The sequence below is a fragment of the Equus caballus genome, chromosome 20 (assembly GCF_041296265.1).
Source record: "Equus caballus isolate H_3958 breed thoroughbred chromosome 20, TB-T2T, whole genome shotgun sequence".
Lineage (NCBI taxonomy): Eukaryota > Metazoa > Chordata > Mammalia > Perissodactyla > Equidae > Equus > Equus caballus.
In genome coordinates, this window is record NC_091703.1 from 4,845,845 (window position 1) to 4,870,858 (window position 25,014).

General features: G+C 39.0%; 1 protein-coding gene across 3 annotated transcripts in view; it reads right to left on the reverse strand.

Moving 5' to 3' along the window:
- Positions 1–24,218, reverse strand: part of SERPINB1 (serpin family B member 1) — a 38,390-nt gene extending 14,172 nt beyond the window's left edge. The window contains exons 1-3 of one of the 3 annotated variants that reach the window (XM_070243958.1): positions 23,821–24,178; positions 6,056–6,182; positions 4,986–5,027 (exon numbers count right to left, since the gene is read on the reverse strand). In XM_070243958.1, the coding sequence (XP_070100059.1) occupies positions 4,986–5,027; positions 6,056–6,148 (135 nt within the window). In that variant the 5' untranslated portion in view covers positions 6,149–6,182; positions 23,821–24,178. Of the gene's footprint in view, positions 1–4,985; positions 5,028–6,055; positions 6,183–23,820 lie in introns of all 3 variants that reach the window. The other 2 variants (XM_005603498.4, XM_005603500.4) reach the window with 2 other exon arrangements.
- Positions 24,219–25,014: the final 796 nt, after the last annotated feature.

A 25,014-nucleotide genomic window follows, 5' to 3' on the forward strand; every position in this document is an offset into this window, starting at 1 on the left:
GGCTTCTAAATAAAATCAGAAATACTTTACTGCCTCTTTAAGAGAAAATAATTAAATAATTAAACATGCCAGCAGCCGAACCCAAATCTGCTGCTTTTGTCTACTCTCTTGCTGAGCTTCCTGCAGGCTGAGCTTTGCTTCAACTCCCCCAAAATTCCTGATCTAAAATTGAACAAGTGAAAATAAGTAGGCATTTGAGATGACTTAAAATTATAATGACCATTCTGAGAAACGTCTATGTCAGAAAAGAGAAGATTCAAAATCTCTCATAATAAAATGTAGTCTTTGATTAATATGTCAAAACTTCTAAGAGACAAAGTTATTTAACATGATATAAAATAATCTTTGATGAATGAAAGCCTGTTTAAGTTTACTGGTTTGATTTAAAATAGTCACGTCCTCAGAGTTTTCAGCATTGGCTATGATGCAGACATACAGCCTGGGTTCACTGGTCAAGTGAGCTCATGTCATGTCTGTTACAAAATTTATTGGCAAAACTAATAACTCAGTATAATAGCTAATTTTGTTTAATGTTTCATGAGGTTTTTGTAGACGATCTGAATATAATTATTAAGAATAGGTAAACTAAATAAATATAAAAAAATAAAAGTTTTTGGAGAAACTTTTTAACAATAATTATACGTATTATGATGTATGTACTTAAAACAACTAAAGATGATAGTTAACTGCTATAATGTCACATGAAGTTTTTAAGAGTAATTGTTAAAACCGAGTAAGAGTTTTAAGTACAATTATTATGTTTTATAGTCTGCATACTTAAAAAACAGCTTCCAAAGCCTTTTTAGAGACTTAAACTTTATAGCTTTACTAAGTTAAGTTAAATAATAACAGTTTATTGGATATCTAGGTCATTTCCACATAAGATAAAATATTAAAGGTTAACTACTAAGCATATATTTGTCTGCCTTTGTTTTCTTATATCAAAGAAACTAAAAAATGCTTAGGTTTATTGAGAAACATGTTTTATGTATGCTAAAGAATTTTCTATGAAAAAACACATATTTTTTAAAGTTTTTTTTAACAACTGTTGCCAATCTTCTTCTCCTTCTTTTTTTTTCTGCTTTATCTCCCCAAACCCCCCGTACATAGTTGTATATCCTAGTTGCAGGTCCTTCTAGTTGTGGGATGTGGGACGCCGCCTCAACGTGGCCTGACGAGTGGTGCCATGTCCATGCCCAGGATCCAAACCCTGGGCCGCCGCAGCGGAGCGCGCGAACTTAACCACTCGGCCATGGAGCTGGCCCCCCCCACAAAAACACATGTTTCTAAAAAGTCTGTATACAAAGAAAGTAAAATATATGTTTTCAGTAAAAAGGTATAAAGAATAGAAATATTTTTGTTTCTTGAGTTGAGAAACATAAATTTGTCCTAAAGTACTGGGACAAATTCGGAATGTAAAAGAGTAACCAAAGGTTTGTAAAAGTAAAGCCCTAAAGAGATTTATGTATGGTCAAGTTGGCTAAGATTAAAGTAAATCCAATTAAGTAAATAAATTTATATGTCAAAAGTAAACTGGTACAAAACTAAAATTTAGTCTCCTTTTTCTTAAAAGGATAATTTTCCTAAACTTTTAATCTACTCTTGATAAAAAGATTATAAAAAGGTTTTTTGGACTATTTTAACTCTGTTTCCCCCTGACTGTTTCTGTTGTCACTTCAAATAGATACCTGAACATGGTTTCGCAGTGAGATTTGTTTCCTATCTGAACAAATGTTTTAAAGCTTTTAATATTTTTGACAAGCTTCCCCCCACACACAAATGTTCAAGTCCTGAATAAAAGCTTTCTTTTGACCTGGAAGAAGAGAGAGAGTTTCTCTAGAGATTTTCAGAGGAACCCTGGGACTTCTCAGAAAAATTTGCTCTCTTTCTATAAGAAAAATGCTAAACTAATAAGGCTTATTTTGTATGTTAAATTACATGAGAGGCATTGTCAAATAAATAATGATAAACTTTCTTAAATGGTATTATGTAAATGAGTGTTATTAATATAAATATTTTTAAAATTATCTGATCTGTTCTGATTGTCAACCATAATTCTGGTTATTATCTCAAAATGTTATATATCACAGAGATGGTCAAATGCCTTTGTCAATTACCATTTTAAAATGCTTTGTTATTTACAGACAGTTGCTGTTTTACTGTGATGTTTTTACGAATATGTTTCATATTCAGAGAAATTCATAAAAAAGACTCTGACAGTCTAGAATGCAGGTTTCCAATAAACTTTGAGATTATAAACTAAAGTGGGTAAAAATTACAGGACTCTAACAGGAAAACTGATGACCGCACAAACTGATAACACGATTAAGATCAAGAACCAATTATACAGGACTAAATAAACCAGTAGGGATGATTATAATTTTTATGGCTTTTTGATTGCTGATTTTTGGTTTTTTCCCAGTTTTAAGAAAACTGTTTTCTCTATTCTCTTAAGGAACTATGATTTATAGCAAATGTAAACAAAATTGAAACGTTCATCTTTTTCTCCCTGAGTCTTCCAAAACATAAAAACTCCTGATGAGTAAATATTCTTATTCTCATGACAATATGGTTGTTTGCATAAGTCCAATAAGAATTCGTTCTTCTTATAAGAGGATGCAATTAAAAACATTGGTTATGTTACCAAGGCTTTGACTGGAACATCATATTTGAAAAAACACACGAGCTTGAATATAACAAGACAGCTTTTGAAGAACGAAGGTTGACATTCTGGAATAAAGCCACTTGGAAATATTGGCCTGGTACCTTGCTTATGGGTTCAATGACCTGGTAAGGTTTAGCAAAGAATGTCGTTCCCTCTGATAGACACAAGGAACCTCAATATTTTGGGGAACCTCATGAAGAGAGGGACTCACCCAAATCTGTAGGTACTGCAGGTGGAATCTGATGACAGGTCCTTTGCTTGGCTTTTTTTGAGAGGCCTTTAAAGTTAAACTTGAGATTCCTTATAAGGTTTCAGCAAAGCAGATTTTAAAATGCCTATATAATCAATTACTATTCTTCCTGTACTTATGTAAATAATTATGCCAAATTTATTAAAACTAGACTTATTTTACAAACCAGTTAGTCTTAATTTGGCTATGTCTAGTGAAATTGAGGGTGACTTTAAAGAGAAAAATTATGTTTCAATAGAAACTATAATACTCATTTGTAGCTATTAAATTTTGGTTTTGTCAATTGTCTTTAAGATTTTTGTTACATCTGTTAATTAGACTGGATCCTGAATTCTTTTAATCTCCTGAAATATCTGACTACAAATCTCCAAACTAACATTTTCAGGGTTTCTTCCTCATCATTTTCATTTGGAGTCATTGAAAACTAAATCTGCCCTTTTTCTTGAAGCTTTACAGACTGAAGCTAAAGGACTTAATATAAACTTGAGAGATTCATGTCTACTGCTGTATAAGCCACTCAAGAAGTTACCTGAGTGCCTGATGACACCATCAGAGACATTTCAAACTGCAAAAGATGATTCAACCCTGACTTCTAAGAATCTTGATTGGCTGCCCACTGGGCTCAGAAACTGCTTTATAATTTGCTCCAACCATTAACCTTGTTTTTCTCTTTTTGTTTCTCTAGAAAAACTTCTTATTAAATACCTGGTTACTTCCTCACATGATACAGGCCTAACTTCAGGAACCCATCAGCATCACCACCTTATTAAAAGACTGATTCAATGAGATGAAACAACCTGCGCCCTATTTCAGCAAGAAGTAGCTAGATTGGTTACCGCCCCAAATCCCTCAAGATTGACGGAGGGGCATAAAATAAGGGAGAATTGATACCGACCCTGATATCAGTTTCCCTACATTAAACCCAGCATATATGGGGTTAAAACCAAAATACTCTTTCCCTGCTTACTCCCTGGCTTCCTGGCTCCAGAATCCATTATCCTCCATGGAGACAGAGACCACCAAGGACAAGCACCTGGATTCATTATCTCCTCCCCACAAAGAGATGCAGGCTGGTGGGAAAGTTGCTGATCAACAAGGTCATGGGCTCCCTCCTCCCTGCAGGTGTCTCAAGGCCAGAGACAGGCTGGTGGGAAAGCTCCAACCAGCAAGGCCATGTGCTCCCCCTCCCCTACCTAAAACCCCAAATAAAAATCCTTTGTTTTAGCTTTTCAGGGAGTTTGGGATTTCAGTGTTAGCTGCCCTCTCTCCTTGCTCAGCACTGTGCAAAAGTAAAATTCCTACTTTCTTCTACCACACCCGGTGTCAGAGATTGGCTTGCTGTGCAACGGGTGAGCAAATTCACTTCAGGTTCAATATCATGTTTAGCAAGATAATGACTAAATATCAGTATTTCTATTGACTAGCAACAAACAGAAAATGAAATTAAAAGAAAGATACCACCTAAAATAGCATCAAAAAATCAAGTACCTGGAAGTATATCACGCAAAACATATGTAAAACCTCTATATAGAAAAAAATTTTAACATTATTAACAGAAATTTTTAAAAATCTAACTAAATGAAGAAATATATCACATTCACTGAGTGGAACTCAGTATTGTAAAGATAACTGCTTTTCTCTGATTTTTTTTTTATCAACCGCAATCCTAACAAATATTCCAGAGGAAGGATAAGTGTGTGTGTGTGTGTGTGTGTGTGTGTGTGTGAAGCTAGGTAGGCTGATTGTAAAATTTGTGTGGTGATGCAAGTGATCAGAACATTCTTGAATAAGAAAAGGCAAGAGGACATGTGCTACTGAATACCAAAATTTATAAAGCTGTAATAATAAAACAGCAGGGTATTAGTGCAGGGATAGACAATAGGTCAATGAAGTAGAATGAAGAGTCTGGAAACAGACCTTTGCATGTACTGAAACTTGATATATGACAGAAATGGCAAGGCATCAATGGGGAGATGGTAGAATACTTAATAAGTGGTGGAGACAATTGAATATCTACTGTATATGCAAAAAATTAAAGAAAGGGAGAGAGAAAATAAAACAAATTTTTACCTCACACTGTACCAAAAAATCAATTCCATGGATATTTAAGATCTATAAAAAGAAATGTGAAAAATAAAACTTAAATAAACTTTTAGAAGAAAACATAGGAGAATTTTCCCTGAGTTCAGGGTAGGGAAGAAGTTTTTAAAGAATACAAAAAAAGCACTTACTATAAAGGAAGTGATTAATAAATCTGACTGCTTTAAAAATAAGAATTTTTGTCTGTTACAAAGACACCATTAATAGTTAAAAAGACAAGCCACACAACTGAAAGAGACTTGAAAAGCATATAATGAACAGAGATTGTTATTTAGTGTGTGTGTGTGTGTGTACATGTGCAAGCAAGTGTGTATAACTTCTATAAATCACATTAAAAATACATTAGAAAAATGGGCAAACAATTTGCATAAACACTTTAAAAGAGGAAATCCACATGGCTTATAAATGAATAAAAGGTGTTAAATACACATTTAAAACATATTGAGATACCTTACACTCACATTGGCAAAAGTTAAAAATTCTGACAGTTACTGCAATAAAAAAATACAATAAAATAAAATTCATTTCTTAAAAAAAAAATTCTGACAATTCCAAGTGTTGGCTAGGATGTAGAGCCACCAGAATTCTCTCAGTCCTGGAGGGGATTATAAACTGGTACAACTACTTTGGAAAATAGTGCAATGTTATTTAACAATGTTGACCCAGCACTTCTTCTCCTAGAGAAATGTGTTCGCATTTACATCAAAAGACATTTACAAAAATGTTGGATGTAGCTTTATGGGTGAGCCCCACAGACCAACAACAGTAGAAAGGAGACATAAATTGTGATATATCTGTCCAATGGAATACTATGTAGCCATAAAAATGGACAGATCATTGCTGCATTCACAACATGGATGAAATCCCACAACATAAGTTGAACAAAAGAAGCTAAATTCAAAAGACACATTTCAACATTATTTCATTTACATAAATTTCAAAACAAGGCTAAAGCAAACTGTGCTGCTCAGGGATGCAGCAGAGGGTAAAACAATAGAGAAAAGGGAGGAAATTATTGCAAAAGTCAGAAGAGTGGTTACCTGTGGAGGGAGGAAGGGGCTGTCCCGGGAAGGGAGGGCAGCTCCTCGTGTACGGCAGCATTCAGTTTCTTGACCTGGGTCACGTGGGTGCATGTTTTCAAATTAGCTGTTCAGTTGTCCTTATGATCTATGCGATATATTTCACAATAAACCAAATAAAGTAATGTCAAGTGATCTAACAAACTAATATAGTTCAAAATGCCTGACAAGTTGCTGTATTTATAAATACAAAGTTAAGTTGAATAATGAGTAAAATATATGAGCGAGAGATAAAGAAGTACTGAGCAGGAGTGTGAGCAAGTGAGTTTTTTATACCATTCCTTCCTCCCTTGACAGCTGTCACATAAGATTTATCTCTTGTGCTATGCTGTTGGTTCGCAAACTCAGGAGTTCCTTGGGTGAAATTCGAAACTGGCCCCTGTACGCAGAGGGCAAAGGGAGATGGAAGAAAGAGGTGGACCACTCCAGATTGGTAGGTGGTAGTTTTAATACTCAAGGGAACTTACATATGAGGCTTGTCTTGGGTGGCCGCAAGACGGGTAGATCTCCTCGCCTGCCCACCAGAATCCTCAGAGTTTGTACAGAGGCCTTGTTGGGGTTCAGTCACGTATTCAGTCCAGATGGTCTCAACAACACCTTATGCTCTCAACGCTATATCCTAGAAAACGCCTCCCCCTGAGGGAATGGGGGGCAGAACACACATTCCAAGGAAAGGGGAGAGTGTATGGACTCCCTGTTGCTGGGGTCCCACTGAGAGTCATGTCCTCTCGATGACCTCCTCCAGTATATCTAAGGCTTGGTCCTTGGCTGGAATGCTCTGTGGCAGATGCAGCCCTGGCAATGGAGGCCTGTGAGGAGGCAGTGCTGGAGGGGGCAATGAGGCTAGATCTGGAGGGGCTTTGCGAGGCTGTGGAGGGCTGCCTGAAGGCATGAGGCCAGACCCTCTCCTCTGAGCCCTCAGCCGGAGTTGGTAGTCCTGGGCAGTAGTAACTGAAATTTTTACAGTTTTCTTGACTTTGTTCAGAAGTTTCCAGTTGGATAAAAGCCAGGTTTAAGGAGGGAGAAACAGCGTGCCATGCACTTGCCACATTAATTGAAAATAAATACAAACTAATTAACAAATTTAGCATTCTTATAAGAGTTTGGAGACCTAGATGGTCTTTAAAGACTGCCAGCCCCGAGCAAGAGTCATCTAAGTACCATGTCACCATATGAAAAGCTGAGCACCCCCAACTCTGTGCTCCAGAGCAAGATAGCCTTTCCAGAAAAGGAACTGAAAAAAGTGAAAATCAGACACTTAAAACAATGTGAATTGCTGGAAGGAGACAATCACTGAAGGTGAGTCAAATTCCATCAAATCACAAGTGCTTTTTCCAAAGAGAATGCATGTGACCTCGAGCACTCCTAGCAGGTTCCTCCCCAGCAGGCCAGCCTTTGTTTGAAAGGAGAGCTCCCCCCAGTGCACACAAAGATTCAACGCCATGTGCACCCTCCTTCCTTCCAGTCAGAGGTCTCACTGCTGGTGGGTCTAAGGGGCCTCTTCCCGAGCAGAAAAACTCCTCTTCATCCCTCTCATCTGGGAACAACGTGTGAACACTGCCAACATTACTTCCCACCAAGTCTTCCTTGCCCGGCTCATCCTACAATACTAAGTATCAGTCGTCTAAGGAGTTTCCTCATGACCCTGCACCTGGACCTGAATGACTCCTCCTGCCCCTGAATCCTGAGAGAAGAAGTGAGTTTCTCTTGGACCTGTCTCAACCTTCCAAAAAGATGATTACTGAAGAGTGACATCAGCGACATGGCAGAGTGAGCTCAGCTGGGACTCTCTCCCCACCAAACTACAACCGAAATGAACAACTAAATTCCAACCCAAAAATCCTAATAACACAGAGATCATCAGAGACCCACAGCAGCCAAATGATAGAGGGCGGAGAGGCTGGAGCCCCCCTCAGAGGAGCTGGATTAGAGAGAACTTCGCTCCCTCCCCTAGAGGCTGGGGTGGCTGCTGCAGGTGAGGGAAGCAGCAGGGGAGGGGCCGCGTGTCCAGGGATCATCCATGACTCCCACTGCCTGCTCAGCGGAAACCCTCTAATGGGGGAAAGCTTTCAGATCCGGGGGACCCATCAAGGCAGGGCCCTGGGAAACCAGAGAGGGAGAGCTGATTGGAATCCAGGTCTGCACACAAGAGAAAGTGCCCCTCCTCCCTCAACCCGCACTGCGTGCCGCCATCACAGCTGAAGGTCAAGGGCTCAGAACGCAAGGCTCTCGACCCCCATCTGGTGGCGACAGGCTGTAACTGCAACCGAATAATAGCATTATGTGTAAAAACCGTTTCTCTACCATCCAGCAATTTATAAAAGCTCTAGTCCAAAAGGAAAACAATAAAAACACAGAAGTATGTCATGAGGACTTGGAAATAAGTAAACTAAGTGAAAATGAGTTCAGAGTAGCTATTATCAAAAAACTCAGTGAGGTAAAGGGAAATATAGAGAAACAAGTCAACAAGATCTGGAGTTACTTCACAAAAGAGATTGAAACTATAAAGAAGAATCAATCAGAAATATTAGAGATGAGAAACACAATGGATCAGATAAAACAGAATATGGATTCTCTGAATGCATGTGTCGACACCATAAAGGAGCAAATTAGCATAATCAAAGATAGGCTGAACGGCTCCAGACAGAGGAAGAAACAGAACTAAGAATTAAAAAAACTGAAGACAATCTCTGAGAAATAGCTGACTCAATGAGAAAATCCAACTTAAGAATTATCAGAATCCCTGAGGGCGTGGAAAAGGAAAATGGAGCAGAAAGTGTGCTCAGAGAAATGATAGAAGAGAACTTCCCAAATCTAGGGATTGAGGGAGAAATGTGTGTTGAGGAAACTTTCAGATCCCCTAGATTTGTCAATGTAAAAAGACCTACTGCAAGGCATATAGTAGTAAAAATGGCAAAAAAGAATGACAAAGAAAGAATACTCAGGGCAGTAAGGCAGAAGAAAATAACCTACAAAGGAACTTTATAAAGGAACCCGTATCAGACTTTCAGCGGATTTCTCTACAGAAACTGTACAAGCTAGGAGAGATCGGAATGACATATTCAAAACTTTAAAGGATAAAAATCTTTAGCCAAGAATACTCTATCCAGCAAAAATATCCTTCAGATATGAGGGAGACATTAAATCTTTTCCAGACAAACAAAAGATAAGGGACTCTGTAGCCAAAAGTCCTCCACTATAAGAAATCCTCAAGAAGGCTCTCATACCTGAAAAAAGAAAAAAAGGGAGAAAGGGGTCACAAAACACAGGGTAGGGAGACAGATAGAATCAGAATAAGATAACAAATATTCAACTATAGCATTAGGATAAAGGGAAGTAAATCACCAAAGCAAAGACAATCTTATCACTCTAACCACAAACTCACAACACGAGTTGGAATAAGAGATGAAAATAATAATTTCGGAGGGGAAGAGGAGTGGGGCTGAATCAGTCTAGGCTAAGGAAGTAAGAGACCACCAGAAAATGGACTACATTATACACAAGATTCTGAATACAAACTTGAGGGTAGCCACTAAACTGAAAAACAGAACAGAGACACAAAACATAAATAAGGAAAAAGCTAAGAAACCCAGCATAAGAAACTGCAGAAGTCAATGGGTAGGCTAAAACACACAGGACGAGAAACAAAGGTAATGCACAAAAACTGCATAACGAACAACAGAATGACAGCATTAAGCCCTCATGCATCAATACTCACCCTCGATGTGAATGGACTGAACTCTCCAATAAAAAGACACAGAGTGGCAAAATGGATTAAAGAACAATTTGTTGCTTCCAGGAAATACACCTCAGCCCCAAGGACAAACACAGGCTCAGAATGAAGGGGTGGAAGACAATACTTCAAGCTAATAGCAAATAAAAGAAAGCAGGTGTTGCAATACTTATATCAGACAAAACAGAGTTCAAAATAAGGCAGGTAAAGAGAGACATAGAGGGCCAATATATAATGATCAAAGGGACACTTCATGAAGAAGAAATAACGCTTATAAATATCTATGCACCCAACACAGGAGCACCAAAGTTCATAAAGCAACTATTAACAAACCTAAAAGAAGATATCAAAAATAACACAATAATAGTAGGGGACCTCAACACCCCACTCACATCAATGAACAGATCATCCAGACAGAAAATCAACAAAGAAACAATGGAGCTAAATGAAAAGCTAAAACAGTTGGACTTAATAGACATATATAGAACACTCCATCCAAAAACAGCAGAATACACATTCTTCTCAAGTGTGCATGGAGCATTCTCAAGGATAGACCATATGTTGGGAAATAAGGCAAGCCTCTACAAATTTAAAAAAATTGACATAATAACAAGCATTTTCTCCGATCATAATGCTATAAAGCTAGAAATTAATTACAAGAAAAAAGCTGAGAAAGGCACAAGGATGTGGAGACTAAACAATATGCTATTGAACAAGCAATGGATCATTGAAGAAATTAAAGAAGGAATCAAAAAAAACCTGGAAAGAAATGAAAATGTTAACATGCCGTATCAACTCATATGGGATACAGCAAAAGCTCTATTAAGAGGAAAATTCATCGCAATACAGACACATCTTAACAAACAAGAAAAATCCCAAATAAGCAGTCTTAAACTACACCTAACCAAATTAGAGAAAGAAGAACAAACAAAGCCCAAAGTCAGCAGAAGGAGAGAAATAATAAAAATCAGAGCAGAAATAAACGCTATTGAAACGAAAAAGGCAGTAGAAAGGATCAATGAAACAAAGAGCTGGTTCTTTGAGAAGATAAATAAAATTGACAACCCTCTAGCCAGACTTACAAAGAAAAAGAGGAGAAGGCTCAACTAAATACAATCAGAAATGAAAGAGGAGAAATAACGACAGACTCCACAGAAATACAACGGATTATAAGAGAATACTATGAAAAACTATATGCCAACAAAATGGATAAATTCTTGGACTCCTACAATCTCCCAAAGTTCACTCAAGAAGAAGCAGACAATTTGAACAGATCAATCACAAGGAAGGAGATTGAAACAGTAATCAAAAGCATCCCAAAGAATAAAACCCCAGGACAAAATGGCTTTCCTGGGGAATTCTAACAAACTTTCAGAGAGGATTTAATACCTATCCTTTTCAAGCTATTCCAAAAAATTAGGGGGGATGGAACACTTCCTAACACATTCTATGGGGCCAACATCACGCTGATACCAAAGCGTGACAAGGACACCGCAAAAAAGGAGAACTACAGGCCAATATCACTGATGAACATAGATGTAAAAATTCTCAACAAAATTTTGGCAACCCGAATTCAGCAATTCATCAAAAGTATGATACATCATGATCAAGTGGGATTCATACTAGGGACACAGGGATGTTTCAACATCTGCAAATCAATCAACGTGCTACATCATATCAACAAACTGAGGAGTAAAAACCACATGATCATCTCAATAGATGCAGAGAAAGCATTTGACAAGATCCAACAGCCATTTATGATAAAAACTCTGAACAAAATGGGGATAGAAGGAAACTACCTCAACATAATAAAGGCCATATATGACAAACCCACAGCCAACATCATACTCAATGGGAAAAAACTGAGCGCCATCCCCCTGAAAACAGGAATGAGACAAGGATGCCCTCTATCACCACTCTTATTTAACGTAGTACTGGAGGTTTTGGCCAAAGCAATTAGGCAAGAAAAAGGAATAAAAGGAATCCAAATAGGGAGGGAAGAAGTGAAACTATCACTGTTTGCAGACAACATGTTATTATATATAGAAAACCCCAAAGAATCCATTGGAAAACTTTTAGAAGTAATCAACAACTACAGCAAAGTTTCAGGGTATAAAATCAATTTACATAAATCAGTACTCTAATAACGAACCTACAGAAAAAGAACTCAAGAACAGTATACCATTTGCAATCACAACAAAAAGACTAAAATACCTCAGGGTGAATTTAACTAAGGAAGTGAAAGACCTATACAACAAAAATTACAGGGCTTTTCTGAAAGAAATGGATGACAACATAAAGAGATGGAAAGACATTCCATGTACATGGATTGGAAGAATAAACATAGTTAAAATGTCCATTCTACCTAAAGTAATCTACAGATTCAATGCTATCCCAATCAGAATCCCAATGACATTCTTTACAGAAGTACAACAAAGAATCCTAAAATTCATATGGGGCAACAAAAGACCCTGAATTGCTAAAGGAATCCTGAGAAAAAAGAACAAGGCTGGAGGCATCACAATCCCTTACTTCAAAGCATACTACAAAGCTACAGTAATCAAAACAGCATGGTACTGGTACAAAAACAGGTGCACAGATCAATGGAACAGAATTGAAAGCCCAGAAATAAAACCACACATCTATGCACAGCTAATCTTTGACAAAGGAGCTGAGGGCCTACCATGGAGAAAAGAAAGTCTTTTCAACAAATGGTGCTGGGAAAACTGGAAAGCCACATGCAAAGAATGAAAATTGACCACTCTTTCTCACCATTCACCAAAATAAACTCAAAATGGATCAAAGACCTACAGGTGAGACCTGAAACCATAAGGCTTCTAGAAGAAAATGTAAGCAGTACACTTTTTGACATCAGTATTAAAAGGATCTTTTCCAACACCATGTCTTCTCAGAGAAGGGAAACAACAGAAAGAATAAACAAATGGGACCTCATCAGACTAAAGAGCTTCTTCGAGGCAAAGGAAAACAGGATTGAAACAAAAAACAACCCACCGATTGGGAAAAAATATTTGCAAGTCGTGCATCCGACAAAGGCTTAATATCCATAATACATAAAGAACTCACACAACTCAACAACAAAAAATCAAACAACCCCATCAAAAAATGAGCTGGAGACATGAACAGACATTTCTCCAAAGATATACGGATGGCCAATAGGCACATGAAAAGATGTTCATCATCGCTGATCATCAGGGGAATGCAAATCAAAACTACACTAAGATATCACCTTACACCCATTAGAATGATGAACGTAACCAAAACAAATAGTAACAAATGTTGGAGAGGTTGTGGAGAAAAAGGAACCCTCATCCACTGCTGGTGGGCGTGCAAACTGGTGCCGCCACTATGGAAAACAGTATGGAGATTCCTCAAAAAATTAAAAATAGAACTACCATAGGATCCAGCTATCCCACAACTGGGTATCTATCCAAAGAGCTTGAAGTCAGCAATTCCAAAAGTCCTATGCACCCCAATGTTCATTGCAGCATTATTTACAATAGCCAAGATGTGGAAGCAACCTAAGTGCCCATCAACAGATGGTTGGATAAAGAAGATGTGGTATATATACAATGGAATACTACTCAGCCGTAAAAACAACAAAATTGTCCCATTTGCAACAACACGGATGGATCTTGAGGGAATTATGTTAAGTGAAATAAGCCAGATAGAGAAGGACAATCTCTGTATGACTCCACTCATATGAGGAATTTAAAAATGTAGACAAAGAGAACAGATTAGTGGCTACCAGGGGAAAGGTGGGGTGGGGAGTGGGCACAAAGGGTGAAGGGGTGCACCTACAACACGACTGACAAACAATAATGTACAATCGAAATTTCACAAGATTGTAACTTATTAACTCAATAAAAAATTTTTAAAAATGGGCAATTGAAAGAGAGAATTGGCTGGCAAAGATGAAGGTGCAGCAAAGAAAAAATAATAAAGATGGAAATGCAGTAAAACTCAAATGAAGGTATAAAAAAAATAGGCCACTGTGGGAATGTTGACACTGCCGCCTTTCCAGAGACTCTAGATACACAGCCAGAGGAACGTGCAGAATGTGAACTTGAATGAGGAAAGTGGTTGTGACAAAAAAGAATGAGGATGTCCCAGAGGACGTCACATTAAAGAAACTCTCTGATATATTTTACGACATTGAAAGCACAGAGGATAAAATGTTGAAAGTGATCCAAACACGATGCTTTGCCAATGCACAGAAATGATGCTCTCTCAGTATGTAACAATTCTACTAGAAAAGTGCTGTTCAAGTCACTCTTGAGAAGTTTTTCTCAGAAAGAAATAAAACACTTTAATTCTCGGAAAAAAAAAAAAGATGATTACTGATCGTCCAGAACCCCCACAAAAATCTTTATTTATTTTCCCCTCTTCAAAAGTAATTATGGATTAGCTCGTCTTGCCATTCAGTTTAAGAAACTGTAAATAAGTGAATTGTTGTACTTTAATCTACTTGAAGCTTGGTGAAATTATAGGTCTCACAATACTGTTTCGTAAATATGTTAAATGTGATTCTTATGAGTAAGTTATTTCCATGTTATTGTGCTCTCTAGATGTTTTATTCTAGATAATCAATCTCTTGAGACATAAACAAAAATTACAGTATTCTATGAGCATGGAAACATTTTAACTTTAAAAAATAATTTTTGTATGTCAAGAGCTGTACTTACTATAATCGAAAGAGAAATGTGAAAATAACTTGATATTTACCAAAGAAATAACTGTTAAACTTATTTCTAAAGCATTTATTTTTTTAATTGAGGTATAATTGGTTTATAACATTATGTAAATTTCAGGTGTACATCATTATATTTCGACTTCTTTGTAGACTACATCACATTCACCACCCAAAGACTAATTACCATCCATCACCACACACATGTGCCTTTTTAGGTCTTTCTCCATCCACCCCCTTCCCCTCTCATAACCACCAACCTAATCTCTGTACCTATGTGTTTGTTTGTTGTTGTTGATTTTATCTTTCACTTATGAGTGAAATCATATGGTATTTGACTTTCTCCATCAGACATATTTCACTTAACATAATACCCTCAAGGTCCATCCATGCTGTCAAAAATAGCAAGATTTCATCTTTTTTATGGCTGAGTGGTATTCCATTGTGTATATATACCATATCTTCTTTATCCATTTGTCCCTTGATAGGCACTTAGGTTGTTTCCAAGTCTTGGCTATTGTGAATAATGCTGCAATGGACATAGGGATGTATAATGTCTTTTTTAATTAGTGTTTTCATGTTCTTTGGGTAAATACCCAGAAGTGGAATAGCTGGATGATATGGAGTTCTATTCTTAATTTTTTGAGTAATCTCCACACTGTTTCCCATAGTGTCTGCACCAGTTTACATTCCCACCAGCCAAGTATGAGAGTTCCCTTTTCCCCACATCCTCTCCACACTTGCTATTTCGTCTTTTTAATTATAGCCATTCTGACAGGTGCGAGGGGATATCTCATTGTAGTTTTGATTTGCATTTCCCTAATAATTTGTGATGTGAACATCTTTCCATGTGCCTGTTGGCCATCTATAGATCTTCTTTGGAAAAATGGCTGTTCAGATCCTTTGCCCATTTTTTAATTGAGTTGTTTGATTTTTGTTGAGTTGTATGAGTTCTTTATATATTTTGGATATTAATCTCTTATCAGATTTATGATTTGCAAATATGTTCTCCCAATTGTTAGATTGTCCTTTTGTTTTGCTGATGGTTTCCTTTGCTGTGCAGAAGCTTTTCAGTTTGATGTAGTCCTATTTGTTTTTTTTATTTTGTATCTTTTGCCTGGGAAGACATGACATTCAAAAAGATACTGCTAAGACCGATGCCAAAGAGTGCACTACCTATGTTTTCTTCTGGGAGTTTTATGGATTCAGGTCTTACATTCAAGACTTTAATCCATTTTGAGCTAATTTTTGTTTTATGGTGTAAGATAATTGTCTGATTTCATTCTTTTGCACGTGGCTGTCCAGTTTCCCCAAGATCATTTATCGAAGAGACTTTCTTTTCTCCATTTAATGTTCTTGGCTCATGTCTCAAAAATTAGCTGTCCACAGATGTGTGGGTTTATTTCTGGGCTCTTGATTCTGTTCCATTCATCTGTGTTCCAGTCTGTGTCAGTACCATGCTGTTTTCATTACTAGAGCTTTGTAGTATATTTTGAAATCAGGGAGTGTGATAACTCCAGCTTTGTTCTTTTTTCTCAGGATGTATCATCTATTAAAGGTCTTTTGTCGCTCCATACAAATTTTAGAACTCTTTGTTCTATTTCTGTGAAAAATGTCATTTGGATGTTGATAGGGATTGCACTGAATCTATAGACTGCTTTAGGAAGTATGGGCATCTTAACTATGCTAATTCCTCCAATCCATAAGCACAGGATATCTTTGCGTTTCTTTGTGTCTTCTTTGATTTCTTTCAACAGTGCTTTATTCTTTTCAGTGTACAGGTCTTTCACCTCTTTACTTAAATTTATTCCTAGATATTTTATTCTTTTTGTTGCTATTGTAAATAGGATTGTGTTCTTAATTTCTTTCTTCTATTTCATTATTACTGTATAGAAATGCAATTGATTTTTGTACGTTGAGTTTTGTGCCATGCAACTTTACTGTATTCATTATTTCTAATAGTTTTTTGATGGATTTTTTAGCTTTTTTACGTATAAAATCATGTCATCTGCAAATAGTGACAGTTTTACTTCTTCCTTTCCAATTTGTATCCCTTTTAATTCTTTTTCTTGCCTGATTGCTCTGGCTAAGACTTCCAATACTATATTAAAAAGGAGTGGTGAAAGTGTGCATCCTTGACTTGTTCCTGTTCTTAGAGGGATAGCTTTCAGTTTTTCACTGTATGTTATCACAGTGTGACGTTAGCTGTGGGTTTGTCATATATGGCCTTTATTGTGTTGAGGTGCTTTCTTCTATACCCATTTTATTCAGAGTTTTAATCATAAATGGATGCTGTATCTTGTCAAATGCTTTCTCTGCATCTATTGAGATGATCATGTGATTTTCATTCTTCATTTTGTTAATGTGGTGTATCATGTTGGTTGATTTGTGGATGTTGAACCATCCCTGCATCCCTGGAATAAATCCTGCTTGATCATAGTATATGATCCTTTAATGCATTGTTGTATTTGATTTGCTAGTTTTTTGTTAAGGATTTTTGGAACTATGTTCATCAGTGATGTTGGCCCATAATTTCTTTTTTTGCGTTGTCTTTGTCTGGTTTTGGTGTCAGGCTAATGCATTAGGAACCAGCACCCTCCTCCTCAATTTTTTGGAAGAGTTTGAGAAGGATAAGTATTAAGTCTTCTTTGAATGTTTGGTAGAATTCACCAGGGAAGCCATCTGGTCCTGGACTTTTGGATTTTGGGAGGTTTTGATTACCATATCGACCTCATTACTAGTGACTGGTCTATTCAGATTCTCTGTTTTTTCTTGATTCAGTTTTGGAAGGTTGTATGATTCTAAGAATTTATCCATTTCTTCTAGATTATCTAATTTGTTGGCATATAGCTTTTCATAGTATTCTCTTATAATCCTTTGTATTTCTTTGGGTCCTTTGCAATTTATCCTCTTTTGTTTCTGATTTTATTTATTTGAGCCTTCTCTCTTTTTTTCTTGGTGATTCTAACTAAAGGTTTGTCCATTTTGTTTACCATTTCAAAGAACCAGCTCTTAGTTTCATTGATTTTTCCCTATTGTTTTTTAGTCTCTATTTCATTTATTTCCACTCTGATGTTTATTATTTCCTTCCTTCTACTGATTTTGGCTCTGTTTGTTCTTCTTTTTCCAGTTCCTTTAGGTGCACTGTTAGATTGTTTATTTGAGATTTTTATTGTTTCTTGAGGTAGCCTGTATTGCTATAAACTTCCTTCTTAGTATCACTTTTGCTGTATCTCATAAATTTTGGTATGTCGTATTTTCATTTTCATTTGTCTCCAGGTATTTCTTGATTTCATCATTGACTCAGTAGTTCTGCTTAGAAGTCAGCTATAGGCTTATGGGATTTCCTTTGTATAGAATTGGTTGCTTTTCTCTTTTAGGATTCTCTTGCTATCTTTAATTCTTGACATTTTAATTGTAATGTGTCTTGGTGTGGGCCTCTTTGGGTTCATCTTGTTTGGTGCTCTGCATGCTTCCTGTACCTGAATGTCTGTTTCTTTATCCAAGTTAGGGAAGTTTTCAGCTATTATTTCTTCTAATAGGTTCTCTTCCCCTTTGTCCCTCTTTTCCTTCTGGGATACCTATATTGTGGATGTTAGGATGCTTGCTGTTGTCCTAGATATCCCTCATACTGTCTTCATTCTTTTTCATTCTTTTCTCTTTTTTCTGTTCAGCTTGGGTAATTTCCTCTACTTTTTTCATTTAGATCGGTGATCCATTCTTCTGTGTCATCTGCTCTGCTGTTGATTCCCTCTGTTGAATTTTTCATTTACATTATTGTATTCTTCAATTCTGATTGGTTCTTTTTTATATTTTCCAGTTCCTTGTTGAAGTTCTCACTGGGTTAATCTCTTCCTCTCTCCAGATCAGTGAGCATCTTTATGACTATTAGCTTGTACTCTCGCTTTTTATTTTTTTAAAGATTGGCACCTGAGCTAACAACTATTGCCAATCATCTTTTTTTTCTGCTTTTTCTCCCCCAAAACCCCCCAGTACATGGTTGTTTATTTTAGTTGTGGGTCCTTCTAGTTGTGGTATATGGGACACTGCCCCAGCATGGCCTAATGAGTGGTGCCATGTCTGCGCCCAGGATCTGAACCAGTGAAACCCTGAGCCACCAAAGCGGACCATGAGAACTTAACCACTCGGCCATGGGGCTGGCCCCAGCTTGTACTCTTTATCAGATAGATTGTTTATCTCTGTTTCATTTAGTCCTTTTTCTGAGGATTTGTTCTGTTCTTTTATTTGGAACACATTCTTTTGTCTCCTCATTTTGCCTACTTATCTGTGCTTATATTTATTTGTTAGGTAGATCAGCCAAGTCTCTCAATCTTGGAATGTGGCCTTATGTAAGAGATGCCTTATGGGTCCCAGCAATGTGCTCCCTTCTCATCACCCATGCCAAATGCTCCAGGAGTGTCTCTTGTGTGGGCTGCATGTGCCCTTATGTTATCATGGGGTTGTAATTGCTGTGGGCATACTGGTAGGCTAGGCTGGCCCCCAGGCCAACTGGCTGTTTGTAAGGCTCAGCCATGTGTGGTTGCTATGGTTCCTTTACTGGGGAAGTGGGGGCAAGCCCCGTCACAGCTGGCTGTGAGGTCTAATATCACACAGATACTGCTGTTTTGCCATTAAGTGAGTGAGGCCTGCAGTGTAGCTGGTTGCTAGGCTCAGGGGCTCAGAGTTGATGCAGGCCTCCTGTGCAGCTCTCTTTTGATCAGGGCAGGCCTCTGGCCAGGCCTGGCTATGCTGCCCTGCGGTATACAGCTGCCTCAGCAGTGCAGACGGGTGGAGCCTGTCCTAGGTACAGCAGCACACAATCCCTTCAGGCATTGGAAGGTGAGGCAGGTCCCCTGTGTGGATGTTTGCCATGGCCAGGGGCACAAGGCTGCTGCAGGTCCACATGCCCCACCACATGTGGGCCGATACACTCTGCCATGATGGCTCACATGCATGCCCTGCCAAGAGGAACCCACTCCCCCCACCACAGAGGTCCCACACACCATGCCTACATGGGCGCACAAGTTCGCCACAGGCTTGCTGGTGGGCAGGGCCAGTCCCTGGAGCAGGCTGCCTGCCCTGTGACAAATAAAAATGGCAAGCAATAGGATATATTGGAGTATATGATGAGGAAGCCATTTGGTGTAAACCTAATTTGGCCTCACTGTTTTTCCAAAAGGGCCCGACATGGCCATCGAGCATGCATTGTATATCTGCTTTAAACATTTCCTATGGCAAGAACAAATGGCCTTAAGATAAAGGTGCAACTTCCCCCCACATTGGCATTTCCTTAAGCATAAGCATCTTTCCTTAGGCTAGGAACTGATTGCTGCACTCACCTTTGACCACCCAGCTCACCTGTGACCACCCAGCTTGAGACAACAGACCTGCCACCCTGCTGTGTTCACGGAGACAGCAGACCTACCTGCTGTTTCCATCAATCGCTGTGCTGACAGAGCATTCTCACGAGTATTGTAAAAGGGACATTTCAATCATATGTGAAACATCCTGTTTGGGGGTATATAACCACTCTGTGCACCCCACTTCTTCGGTGCCCTTTCTTCCTTCGGGAAGAAAGGCCCCAGGCCATGGTCCTCAGATTTCAGCTCAGAATAAACTCTCCCAAATTTTCATTTATAGATTGGTTATGTATTATTTTCATCGACACCTGGCTGCACTTGATTAAATCGGTGCTCTAGTAGGTGGGGCAAACCCCTGTGCTAACAGCCTAGAGGAAGGAGTACAATGGCAGCTGTTAACATGTCTGTCAATAGGACTGAACTAGGTCACAATAATGGCTGCCACTAGTGTCTTGGTCCCTGGGAGGGTAGGCCTATCCACCTCCTGTCTCTCCAAGATGAACTCTGAGCTTAGTAAGTGAGTCTCTTTTGCCAATGGACTATGCACTTTTCTACCTGGTGTTTTTGTGTTGGTTTATAAATTGAGTGAATCTGTGTGTGGGCCTTTTAAGAGCAGGTTTTCCTTTCTCTGAAGTTCTATGGTTTTTCTGGGGGTATTCGCCACTGGTTTTCAAAGTCAGCAAAATCAAGTATTATGGGATCTCACCTCAGTCGTGCTGACTCTAAGGGCTGGGATGCCTACTGTGGCGCTCAGATTGCCGGCCCCTCCGGGAAAAGCTCCGTGCCTTTGAGATCACTCCCAACGGTGAAGCGTGGCAGCTGGGGTGTGGTTCTTTCCACAGTGGGGCTGCATTTCTGCCTCTTCCTCTCCTGTCCGTGTTGTCCCTTGTTGTGGAGGTTCTTTTTATCCTGTGTCCAGATCTCTCTCAGAGGAAATCGTTCTACAGGTAATTGTAGGTTTGTTGTGTTCATGGGATGAGGTGAGTTCAGGGTCCTCCAAGACCCCGTCTTCCAAACTTCTCAAACTTGTTTTTAATAACTTGTTTTTAACTTGCTAAAACAGCAAGAAAAATGACTTGAAACCACTCTAAAAATAATGTTTTCTATAAATGGTCTGTGAGTTTTAGGTGAGACACAGTAATTTCATGACCATGAATAATTTGGGACCCTGGGCTCTGGTTGCAGGTGACCATACACTCCTAGGAAATTCCAGATCAGTTACTTTCTCATATGTTTGGCAGCTTAAATGATTGAGGTCACAGAAACAGATAAAATAACCTCTCAGAGTTTCTTCTAGTCCCTTTATTTGTTTCCAAATAATGGAACAAATCTAGCACTAAAATTTTGTTAGCGTGCAAAGGGCACAATCTGCTCACCACAAGACACAATCCAGTCATCAAGAGGCAAGATGGTGGCAGAGAAAGGGCATTAAATTAAGTGATAAGCTAGCAAATTGGAAGATGGGGGGACTACGTCCTAAAGAGCCATCTTAAGGCGGACACAGAATCTTGAAGCAGTTATACAGGCCAGTGGGTTATAGGGGAGGGTTAGGAATGTTGACCCTCTGGTTGTCACAGACTGGGAGTCACCACACCAGCTCTTTCAGTTGTCATTGATGATGGCTATCAGCATAGACTCTCTGCCTGGGGGTCATCACATTCCTAAGGAACTCAAAAGAACGAAGTTGTTTCATCACAGCTGGGAGGTACATGCACAAGCGGGGGCCCTAAAATCTACAGAGCAGGTGGATCTCCTGGAGGGTGCAAATCCAGCTGGATTAGTTAGTCAGAGGTCATTCAAAGTTACAATATGGTTTCTTTTCTACAGATGTGGCTTCTCTTAAGTCAACCTTGTATTGAGCAGGTTATCAGTTTCAGCTGTGTAACATAGCTTTATCCTCTAGAGGGCGGAGTTTCCTCATTTTAAAAAAAATACTGACTTTCTGCTGAGCTTTCTGAATGCCAGGAGCACTCATGTAGTTTTTCTTCTTCAGCGAGCTCAGTTCCCCTTACTAGGGCAGCTGAAATTTCCATAAAATTAATTTCCTCTTACAAATATGCATGTAAACAGTAAGTCAAGGTTTCCTCTGACCTCACCTCCTTCTACTTTGCTCCTCCTTTCTTGTGCCTTCTTTCAGTATCTCAGATTAGAAGGCCTACTTTCTTCAGGGTCTTCCTGCCTGTACTGCCTCTTCCTGGAATGACTGACTCCTAGTTCTGGTCTCTGCTCAATGCCACGTCTTCCCTGAGACCTTCCCTGGCCACTGGGCCTCTGCTCTCATCTCAAGTTACTCTTTGTTTGCTTCGTAGGTTCTGTCACCGTCAGAAATTATCCTGTTTATGAATGTATTGTCTGTCTATTAATACTGAGAACTTCATAATCACACTGGGAATATTGAGTTTTTGGAGGCCCTGTGAGTCACTTCATTAGCATAGACTCAAATGTGATTGAAACGGGCTTCTTATGAGTAACCAAAGACACTCCTATCTCAGAAAATTCCACAGGCTTTTGAAGCTTTATTCTAGGAACTCAGGACAAAACCCAAGCACAGTGTTAATTGCACCATCCTGCATTCACAAGTAACTCAGCTCTCTCAGGTATTAACCGCCTAGGTCAGCCTGGGGCTCTCAGCTGGAGGGGTTTAGAACCCATGAAAGCATAGATTTGAAAGTCCATTTTAGAATTACAGAGGTCCTTAGCCATCATCCAGTTCCGCCCATTTCTTTTGACAGGCATCTAGGAAACACGGAAGTTCAGAGACTCTTGCCCAAAGTTGCCCACTTGGCTAATAACAATACACAATAACACAGCATGTAAATTCTGTCTGGATAAATCATAGTCTCACAGCTCTGCCACCATGTATTTGTATCAGGGTACAAATCATTTCACACAGTGTGGTGCCAATCCTCTGTAATGAAGCTGACATGTTTAATTCCCAAGTAGAACCTCCTTGACAACACTACCCATTCCCAGAAGCCTGCATTAGCTGAGGATGTGCTCTGTGTCCACAGCATCCTGGGTGCTTTCGTAACTTAGCTCAGGTAATCTTTTAAATCTCCCTGGGAGGTAGAGTAAGACACTTTGTTGAGTTGCTTGTGTCAGAATTGCCTGGAGCAGAGCCATTTCAAAATGGAGTCAGAGCTGCCTTTCCAGAGAAACTGCCTTGCTTTCTTGAACCTCAGAGTCAGCAGAGAACAAACAAAGATTGTTGACTGCAGACTTTCTGAAGACAGAATCAATAGTCAATCAGTGTTAATCCAAGACTAGCTTCCGCCTCTAACTCCAATTAAAATTCTTCATAATACAAACCTCCCTTCTTGGCCTTTAAAAGCCCCCGACTTTTACTCCTTAGCAGGACACTATTTGGGTTTCTACCTGAATCTGTGCTCCCCAAACTGCAATTCTTTCACCCCAAATAAATGCTTTGTCTCTTAAACTGCTTTCTGTTGCTGAAGGTTGACACTTGGGATCAGAGGTGGGAATGGGTTGAAATCCTCAAAGGGCGATGTCAAGAAGCAGAAGGAGGTGATTTCAGAGGAGGCGGGTCGTGTCAGGAAAGGACTCTGGCTGTGCTGAGGTGAGCCTGTGATGTGTGGATGTCACATGTGGGGCAGGCTGGATAGTCTGCCTAAGAGAGCAGAGCGGAATCTGAAGTTGGAAAGGCAGCCAGAGAATAAAGAAGAGAGAAGAGGAGACAAGAGGCTGGCTCCTGGCCAGAGAAGAGAGGGGGAAAAAGTCAAAAAACCACAAACACTTCTGCTGGTCGGGACAATGAGGGATTTAAAAGTCAGGGGAGACTAAGATGGAATTTTAGGTGTTGGCTGAGGGTGTGTCCTCTGACCCTCTCCTTCAGCCCCCTCTCTACCCCCTGACCCCCCTTGCAGCCCGTCCTGCCCGTTTTTCAGTAAAGCTGTACTGGACTTACCTTCTGTGTGAGTGGGACGGTTTTACGGCTCCCAACAGCAGCAGTGTCTCCCGCCTCCAGACCCTGTTGTACAGGGCTCGGCTCATTAGATTAGCCCTGTTGAGGAGACGCTTCCTTTTGACTAATTCAGCATAAAGTTATTAGGGCTCTTACTAGCATCTCTAAAGTATTCCTTCTCCTCTGCCGGATAAAATAGCATAATCACGGGAATCCTGTCCCTCAGAGTCACAGGTCCTACCATCACTCAAAGGGAGGGGATGATATAGGGGCTGAAATCTGGGGGGCCATCGTAGAATTCTGCCCACCACATCAGCTCAACTATCACTTCCTATTTTCAATCAGTCCTCTCAAAGTGCCCAGAGACCTTAACATCTGTAGTTCCTGGGGACTTTTTGAATACGTAATGTCTCTACTCCTTTTTTATGTACTCTCCATGTGTCCTGGCAAGTTAGTTCATATTCTTGATTCTCAAGTTCTGAATCTACCAGTGAAGATAATGCAAATCCTCACCTCTCACAAAGAAGGAATACCATAAATTCTTTGTAATTACAGGATGTTTTAAATCACGATGATGTCTCCAATAGAAACACTCTCATGGCTTCACTCAGAAAGTGTTGATAACATCCCTGTTCATAATATACCCAAAATGGAAATGATGCCGATGTCTAGCAAGAGTGGAATGGATAAATATGCTGTGGTGTATTCACACAATGGCGTAGTATGCTGCAATGAGAATCAACTACAACTGAACTCAAAAATATAGAGGAATCTCTTGCATAACATGTTAGAGGAAAAGCCAAACATAAATTTGTGTAAAGAGTAGGATTAGATGTACATAAAGTTCAAAAACACATTAAGCTAATTTACAATGTTGAAAATCGGTATGACCCTGAAGAGAGAAGTGATGATTATGGAAAGGGAAGTTCTGTGGTATAGCTAATGTTTCATTTCTTGATCTGGGTATTTTTTATATGACTCAATTAGTGAAAATTCACTGGACTCTATATTTATGAATTGTATTATTTTCTGCATGTAATTTATACTTTAATAAGAAGTTCAAAGATATAGAAAATAAATGATACCTATGTGAAAATACATGGAGGAAAAATATCCTCAAATAAGTTACAAACAAAAAATAAATAAAAGTATTATCCATATGAAGAATATGTTTGTGATAGTATGTTCTCTGTAACT